The 9527-nt window shown below is 45.6% G+C and overlaps 1 protein-coding gene across 2 annotated transcripts in view; it reads left to right on the forward strand.

The window, feature by feature from the left end:
- The first annotated feature begins 849 nt into the window (after positions 1–849).
- LOC131343786 (pikachurin) overlaps positions 850–9527 on the forward strand; it is a 51482-nt gene continuing 42804 nt past the window's right edge. The window contains exons 1-3 of one of the 2 annotated variants that reach the window (XM_058375717.1): positions 850–1149; positions 8387–8522; positions 8773–8939. In XM_058375717.1, the coding sequence (XP_058231700.1) occupies positions 1026–1149; positions 8387–8522; positions 8773–8939 (427 nt within the window). In that variant the 5' untranslated portion in view covers positions 850–1025. Of the gene's footprint in view, positions 1150–8386; positions 8523–8772; positions 8940–9527 lie in introns of those variants that run through there. The other variant, XM_058375718.1, reaches the window with a different exon arrangement.

The raw sequence follows: 9527 nt of genomic DNA on the forward strand, positions 1-9527 counted from the left end.
GTATCACACCACACAGGCTCTTTCAGTCCCAGTAAGCCCTTCAAACTGGTCAGGGTGGACCTGGAGTTAGTCACTGGGAACACTGGTAGTGAGACGGAGATACAACCTCAATCATTAACCTCGATTCATCTTCACATCTTATTATAGCAGTTTTTTATATCTGGACTGCCATGATCACATCACTGAGTCTGTATCTGACCCTGTATCTAACTGTCCTGAGCCTGTATCTGACCCTGTATCTAACTGTCCTGAGCCTGTATCTGACCCTGTCTTTATCAACATACACGTGTGAGTAGGAGGAACATCAGGAACTTATACCATCTCATTTAACATTCAATTCTTCAGTGTTACAGATGAGTGAGGTGTGTGTATGTGTGTGTCTTAGGCCAGTGTGTAGTGTTATAGAAGCTGCTGAAATGGAGTGAAGTCCACACACAGCTCACATTCTCACAGAAAGGTTTGCACTGGTCAGGAATGAAACTGGGAATAAACTCTGGTGGGAATGAAAAAGTTTCCAGAATTTTCCGAGGCTCCGAAATGTGATGCAGCAGAAACACAACATCTTTTCTTTCTATCAGAACATTTCAAGTGATCTATGTTAATAAGCTGATTAAGTTTATTAAACCTGATTATTTCCTTCTGTCTCTTTCTCTGACAGCTGAAAGTAAATCCTCTCCTTCAGGTGATTTTTTCCTGCTAAAAGCCCTGAATTGAATGAATAAATGTAAGTGTATGTAATCAAATAATGGTCAGTGTATCAGATGCAGTGACCTTTAACACAGACAGGTGATGCCAGAGACAGGTAACCATGTCATCTCCTCAGACTACAGGCAGACACTCACCTGTCTCTCCCCTGTCTGTCTGCTTGTCTGTCTGTTCCTATGTCAGTCTGAGTGAGCATCTAGTTTGCAGAGAGATAAACCCCTGATCCTCTTACCACACACACACACACACACTAAGACTTCTGCAGGACGTGGTGTTGGAGCAGCGCAGTGTTCAGAAGTAAACCTGGAGCACTCGGTGTCATGGCTGTAGAAATGAGGAGTGTGTGTCAGATACGTGTGCTGCTGATGAGTGTGTTGGTGTGTGTCCTGGTGAGTGTGTTTGATCAGACCCTATGTAAAAGACACACCATCAACAGGAGGACAGGTGAGTGAATCATGTGAATCGTTTGAATTATGTGAATTGGGTGAATCATGTGAATCGTGTGAATTATGTGAATCATGTAAATCATGTGAATCGTGAATCGGGTGAATCGGGTGAATCATGTGAATCATGTAAATCATGTGAATTGTGAATCAGGTGAATCGTGTGAATCATTGAATTGTGTGAATCGTGTGAATCAGTATTATGTCTTTGTACTGAAGTGTTCTGCATTGCTAAAAATGTTTTCTTTTCTGAATCGGTTAATCAGATGATCGTTTCTACAGAATCATTTTGCAAATTCTTTTAATATTTTATTAAAACATTTGATGAATTTTAATGAATCGTATAGATCTGGGGTTCCCAATCTTTTTCATTCCAGTACTTAGACAAGAACAATCAATCTCCAGACTCAGAAGAATAATTTAATGGATCATGATTTAGTAGAGAGTAGTTTTTATTTTCCTCATCATATGAATGAAATATACAATCAATTACAAACCAAAAGAAACACAGAAAGATATGATGACCCCTACTGGTGCTGGACAAACAAGTGTGTATTTAGGTCCGTAAACTTTTGAAAAGCATGTGACTTGAGGCTGTGCTCTGATTGGCTTCTTTCAAATTGTCCTTGAACCTGCCCACTTTCGTCATTAGCAAATCAGTATTGTTGTTATATATTTTGCCTCATGTAATTGGACCATTCTCAACGAGTTACCGAAGTGTCTACTCAGTGTCTACACTGTTCTTTTACACAGAGTCGGTCTACATGTTGTTTATCTGCACTGTCCTTTCTCGTCATCCTGTACACTTCTGTTGTATGTCTGGTTTTATTGCACCTTAAGTATAGTTTAGTTTTATCTCTATGTTATAGCTCTATGTTTGTCTGCGTCTCTGTACTTTGTCTGTGTTCTGTGTAGCACCTCTGGTCTAGGAGGAACGTTGTTTCACTTCACTGTGTACTGCATCAGCTATATATGGCTGAAGTGACAATAAAGCCTCTTTGACTTTTGACTTTGAGTCTCATTAATGCTCAGCAGATGGTCAGTTTCATGCTAGCACATGCCAATTTTTCTAAGTATAGAAAGACTAAGGCACTTCTTCACCCTCTGGACCTTTACAGGCAATAAAACCAAGATGAAGTCCAGCAGAGTCCAGCAGCACTGTGTCTACAGACCAAGGTCAGTCAGATACAGGGTCAGATACAAGCTCAGGTCAGTCAGATACAGGGTCAGATACAAGCTCAGGTCAGTCAGATACAGGGTCAGGTTGGTCATATACAGGGTCAGATACAGGGTCAGGTCAGTCAGATACAGACTCATGTCAGTCAGATGCATGGTCAGGTCAGTCAGATACAGGGTCAGATACAGATACACGGTCAGTCAGATACAGGCTCAGGTCAGTCAGATATAGGTTCAGGTCAGTCAGATACAGGGTCAAGATCAGATACAGGGTCTGGTCAGTCAGATACAGGGTCAGATACAAGCTCAGGTCAGTCAGATACAGGGTCAGGTCGGTCATATACAGGGTCAGATACAGGGTCAGGTCAGTCAGATACAGGGTCAGATACAAGCTCAGGTCAGTCAGATACAGGATCGGGTCAGTCAGATACAGGGTCAGGTCAGTCAGATACAGGGTCAGATACAGGTTCTGGTAAGTCAGATACAGGGTTAGATACAGGGTCAGGTCAGTCAGATACAGACTCATGTCAGTCAGATGCATGGTCAGGTCAGTCAGATACAGGGTCAGATACAGATACACGGTCAGTCAGATACAAACTCAGGTCAGTCAGATACAGGCTCAGGTCAGTCAGATATAGGGTCAAGATCAGATACAGGGTCAGGTCAGTCAGATACAGGGTCAGATACAGACTGAGGTCAGTCAGATACAGACTCAGGTCAGTCAGATTCAAGGTCAGATACAGATACAGGGTTAGTCAGATACATGGTCAGGTCAGTCAGATACAGGCTCAGGTCAGTCAAATACAGGCTCAGGTCAGTCAGATACAGGTTCAGGTCAGTCAGATGCATGGTCAGGTCAGTCAGATACAGACTCAGGTCAGTCAGATGCATGGTCAGGTCAGTCAGATACAGGGTCAAGACCTTTACAGGCAATAAAACCAAGATGAAGTCCAGCAGAGTCCAGCAGCACTGTGTCTACAGGTTCTGGTAAGTCAGATACAGGGTTAGATACAGGTTCAGGTCAGTCAGATACAGGGTCAGATACAGACTCATTTCAGTCAGATGCATGGTCAGGTCAGTCAAATACAAACTCAGGTCAGTCAGATACAGGCTCAGATCAGTCAGATACAAACTCAGGTCAGTCAGATACAGGCTCAGGTCAGTCAGATACAGGTTCAGGTCAGTCAGATACAGGGTCAAGATCAGATACAGGGTCAGGTCAGTCAGATACAGGGTCAGATACAGACTGAGGTCAGTCAGATACAGACTCAGGTCAGTCAGATTCAAGGTCAGATACAGATACAGGGTTAGTCAGATACATGGTCAGGTCAGTCAGATACAGGCTCAGGTCAGTCAAATACAGGGTCAGGTCAGTCAGATACAGGTTCAGGTCAGTCAGATGCATGGTCAGGTCAGTCATATACAGACTCAGGTCAGTCAGATGCATGGTCAGGTCAGTCAGATACAGGGTCAAGACCTTTACAGGCAATAAAACCAAGATGAAGTCCAGCAGAGTCCAGCAGCACTGTGTCTACAGGTTCTGGTAAGTCAGATACAGGGTTAGATACAGGTTCAGGTCAGTCAGATACAGGGTCAGGTCAGTCAGATACAGGGTTAGATACAGGGTCAAGTCAGTCAGATACAGACTCATGTCAGTCAGATGCATGGTCAGGTCAGTCAGATACAGGGTCAGATACAGATACACGGTCAGTCAGATACAGACTCACGTCAGTCAGATACAGACTCAGGTCAGTCAGATACAGGGTCAGGTCAGTCAGATACAGGTTCAGGTCAGTCAGATGCATGGTCAGGTCAGATACAGACTCAGGTCAGTCAGATTCAAGGTCAGATACAGATACAGGGTTAGTCAGATACATGGTCAGGTCAGTCAGATACAGGGTCAGGTCAGTCAGATGCATGGTCAGGTCAGTCAGATACAGGGTCAAGACCTTTACAGGCAATAAAACCAAGATGAAGTCCAGCAGAGTCCAGCAGCACTGTGTCTACAGGTTCTGGTAAGTCAGATACAGGGTTAGATACAGGTTCAGGTCAGTCAGATACAGGGTCAGGTCAGTCAGATACAGGGTCAGATACAGGGTCAGGTCAGTCAGATACAGGTTCTGGTAAGTCAGATACAGGGTTAGATACAGGGTCAAGTCAGTCAGATACAGACTCATGTCAGTCAGATGCATGGTCAGGTCAGTCAGATACAGGGTCAGATACAGATACACGGTCAGTCAGATACAGACTCATGTCAGTCAGATACAGACTCAGGTCAGTCAGATACAGGGTCAGATACAGGTTCAGGTCAGTCAGATACAGACTCAGGTCAGTCAGATACAAACTCAGGTCAGTCAGATACAGGCTCAGGTCAGTCAAATACAAACTCAGGTCAGTCAGATACAGGCTCAGATCAGTCAGATACAAACTCAGGTCAGTCAGATACAGGCTCAGGTCAGTCAGATACAGGTTCAGGTCAGTCAGATACAGGGTCAAGATCAGATACAGGGTCAGGTCAGTCAGATATAGGTTCAGGTCAGTCAGATACAGGGTCAAGATCAGATACAGACTCAGGTCAGTCAGATACAGGGTCAGATACAGACTCAGGTCAGTCAGATACAGACTCAGGTCAGTCAGATTCAAGGTCAGATACAGATTCAGGGTCAGTCAGATACAGGCTCAGGTCAGTCAGATACATGGTCAGGTCAGTCAGAAACAGACTTAGGCCAGTCAGATACAGGGCCAGATACAGACTCAGGTCAGTCAGATACAAGGCCAGATACAGGCTCAGGTCAGTCAGATACTTGGTAAGGTCAGTCAGATACAGGGTCAGATACAGGATCAGAAACAGGCTCAGGTTGGTCATATATAGGGTCAGATACAGACTCAGGTCGGTCAGATAAAGGATCAGATACAGGATCAGGTTAGTTAGATACAGGGTCAGATACAGGGTCAGGTCAGTCAGATACAGGGTCAAGTCAGTCAGATACAGGTTTAGGTCAGTCAGATACAGGGTCAGATATAGGGTCAGATACAGGGTCAGGTCAATCAGATACAGGGTCAGGTCAGTCAGATACAGGGGCAGATACAGGCTCAGGTCAATCAGATACAGGATCACATACAGACTCAGGTCAGTCAGATCCAGGGTCAGGTCAGTCAGATACAGGGTCAGGGTCAGACCCCCAGCCACAACCACAAATGATTGTACAGAACTACAGCAGGTTACATGTGTAATCCGGGTCCTGGGTTCCTGCTGTGTCATGGCTGATGCTATGGGAACACTTCTATGAGGATGTTGTGTCTGAAGCTCTGTGTGAAATCACGCTGATTTATCGGCTTTGGTAGGTCTTGTGACCAAGCAAGACCATAAAAGGGCATCTACATCACATTATTCCAGCTTCTACTGGTCTTCAGGAAGAATAAGTGGATGCCTGGGGTGTAGCTAGCAATGCAGCACCTCCTTCTCTTCTCAGGGAAGCGGGTTACATACCTAACCTGGTGTAGTTCTCATTTGAGGCAACTGGGCGCTGCATCATGGCTGACACTATGGGAACGCCAATACCAATGCCACCACATGCTGGGAGATGTCTGACCCAGAGCACAAACGAGCTAGGAGCAGAGCATCATTAACCCTGTGAGACCCAGGACACGGGAGTAGGTCCAGGTTATAGAACCTGATAAAGGTGTGCAGAGAGGACCAACCTGCCACAGCACAATCATTCTGGGGGGAACAGCATTATCCAGGGTTCTGGACAATGTGGGGGGGGGGGACTAGCCAGAGTGCTGGACAAGGCAGAGGGGGAACGCTGTTAGCCAGGGTGCTGGACAAGCCGATACGCCTAATGGAGTGAGCTGTAATCCATAGAAGTGAAGCCAAGTGCTGCTTGGAGACCAGACTGCTTCTATTGTGGCCCCCAAAGGCAAAGCTTCTTCTCGCTCAAGAAACAATCCAGTGACACACCACTCATCATCACCCACATCGAGCTCCTCAGAGTCTGATGAAGACAAAAATTCCTCATTTGGGTCGGGAGACATCGCAAAACAAGCTCCCGGAGCCAAAGTAGGAAATTCGAGAGTGGAGAAAGATAAACAGAAAGGGGATCACCTGTCTCTTGTTCTGCCTCTACTAACTCCACCTGCCAGACCCATGATCAGGTCAGTGTGCTGCTATAGCAAACAAGAGACCCGAGTTACGAGGCCCGGCGCTTTGCTGGAGAAAACAACCAAGAGAGAGCAGACTTTACGGAGAGGAAAAGTTTTGCAGCACACACAGCCGACTCCCTCGAGAGTGTGCATGCTCCACTATCAAACAAACAACACAGAAAAAGTGAGAGTCATCCCCCGAAATGTAGCGGGGCATGGAGCACACACTTTCTGAACATGCCATCTTTTCTGATCTTATATACACTATATTGCCAAAAGTATTCGCTCACCCATCCAAATAATCAGAATCAGGTGTTCCAATCACTTCCATGGCCACAGGTGTATAAAATCAAGCACCTAGGCATGCAGACTGTTTTTACAAACATTTGTGAAAGAATGGGTCGCTCTCAGGAGCTCAGTGAATTCCAGCATGGAACTGTGATAGGATGCCACCTGTGCAACAAATCCAGTTGTGAAATTTCCTCACTCCTAAATATTCCACAGTCAACTGTCAGCTGTATTATAAGAACGTGGAAGTGTTTGGGAACGACAGCAACTCAGCCACGAAGTGGTAGGCCACGTAAACTGACGGAGCGGGGTCAGCGGATGCTGAGGCGCATAGTGCGAAGAGGTCGCCAACTTTCTGCAGAGTCAATCGCTACAGACCTCCAAACTTCATGTGGCCTTCAGATTAGCTCAAGAACAGTGCGCAGAGAGCTTCATGGAATGGGTTTCCATGGCCGAGCAGCTGCATCCAAGCCATACATCACCAAGTGCAATGCAAAGCGTCGGATGCAGTGATGTAAAGCACGCCGCCACTGGACTCTAGAGCAGTGGAGACGCGTTCTCTGGAGTGACGAATCGCGCTTCTCCATCTGGCAATCTGATGGACGAGTCTGGGTTTGGCGGTTGCCAGGAGAACGGTACTTGTCTGACTGCATTGTGCCAAGTGTAAAGTTTGGTGGAGGGGGGATTATGGTGTGGGGTTGTTTTTCAGGAGCTGGGCTTGGCTCCTTAGTTCCAGTGAAAGGAATTCTGAATGCTTCAGCATACCAAGACATTTTGGACAATTCCATGCTCCCAACTTTGTGGGAACAGTTTGGAGCTGGCCCCTTCCTCTTCCAACATGACTGTGCACCAGTGACCAAAGCAAGGTCCATAAAGACATGGATGACAGAGTCTGGTGTGGATGAACTTGACTGGCCTGCACAGAGTCCTGACCTCAACCCGATAGAACACCTTTGGGATGAATTGGAGCGGAGACTGAGAGCCAGGCCTTCTCGTCCAACATCAGTGTGTGACCTCACAAATGCGCATCTGGAAGAATGGTCAAAAATTCCCATAAACACACTCCTAAACCTTGTGGACAGCCTTCCCAGAAGAGTTGAAGCTGTTATAGCTGCAAAGGGTGGACCGACATCATATTGAACCCTATGGATTAGGAATGGGATGTCACTTAAGTTCATATGCGAGTCAAGGCAGGTGAACGAATACTTTTGGCAATATAGTGTATATATATATATATATATATACTTTTTCCCTAGTCTAGGCAGAACAAACAATTGACAGAAAGATACACAGAGTGCTTCCTGAAGACAAAGAAGCTGTTGTGATGTGACGTAGATGCCCTTTTATGGTCTTGCTGGCACACTCCGCTTTGTCACGTGACCTACCATCTACCACATGTCTACCCAAGCCTATAAATCAGTATGATTTCACACAGAGCTTCAGACACAGCTTCCACATAGAAGTGTTCCTATAGTGTCAGCCATGATGCACCATCCAGTTCCCTCTAAAGGAAAATCTCTCTCTCTCTCTCTTTCTGTCTGTCTGTCTGTCTGTGTCTCTCTCTCTCTCTAAGACATCTGTATGTCTCTCTCTCTCAGATGTCTGTATGTCTGTGTGTCTCTCTCTCTCAGATGTTTGTATGCCCCCCTCCCCTCCCACTCAGCCTGTAGTGGTTGCTTTGTCGGACACGGAACTGGCGTTGTCATGGCAACAGGGTGAAAGTCAGGGTAGCTCAACTGTGCTCCACTTCCTGGTTGCGTACATCAGGTAAGTGTGTGTGTATGTGTGTGTTGTCTTTGTTTGGATGTTGTGTGTGTGTGATGTAAGAATGTTTACATGTTTTTAAAGATCAAGCCCCTCCCCTCTCTTCTGACCATTTCCTTTGGGTACTTTGTGTATAACAGTACAGATGTCCAGGTGTCATTACTGCAGCTCCACACAGTGTTATAGAACATGTGCACAGAGAGAGAGAGAGAGAGAGAGAGAGAGATCATGTGTGTGTGTGTGTGTGTTACAGGCCAGAGATGGACTCTGAGTGGACGATCATCCATGAGCCAGTGGAGTCGAACTCTATGGTTTTGAAGGGTCTGCTTCCTCACACTGAATATCAGTTCATCATCAGATCTGTAAACCAGCATGGGGTCAGTTACCCAAGTCCAGTCAACCCCCCCATCCGCACGCTTGGTAAGTCACACCTACCACACCACTGACCAGGCACACAATGACCAATGTCACACACATACACACACCACTGACCAACTCACACACACACACACACACACACACACACACACACTGTTATCTTTGTGGATGACCCCAAACACCCCTTACACACACACACACACTCACACACCCCTTAAACACACACACACTGAAGAAGCTGAAATTGGGTTAAGACCACCCTCTAATTAAACAGACAGATCGAGGTCCCAAAGCACACACATACACACACACACTAATCCCTCCAGATTAAGAGGATAACACTGTCGTCAGTGGTCAGTAAAATAGGCTGGTCAGATGTCTCAGTTTGGCCTGATGTCTGATGGTCTCATTATAACATTTACAGTCTAATATACAACTTTACACAACAACTACACACAATAACTAAACACAATAATCACACACAATAACTAAACACAATAATCACACACAATAAATACACACAATAATCACACACAATAACTACACACAATAATCACACACACAATACACACAATAGCTACACACAATAACTATACACAATAACTAAACACAATAATTACACACAATAAT

Source organism: Hemibagrus wyckioides, linkage group LG22, assembly GCF_019097595.1.
Source record: "Hemibagrus wyckioides isolate EC202008001 linkage group LG22, SWU_Hwy_1.0, whole genome shotgun sequence".
NCBI classification, from domain to species: Eukaryota; Metazoa; Chordata; class Actinopteri; order Siluriformes; family Bagridae; genus Hemibagrus; species Hemibagrus wyckioides.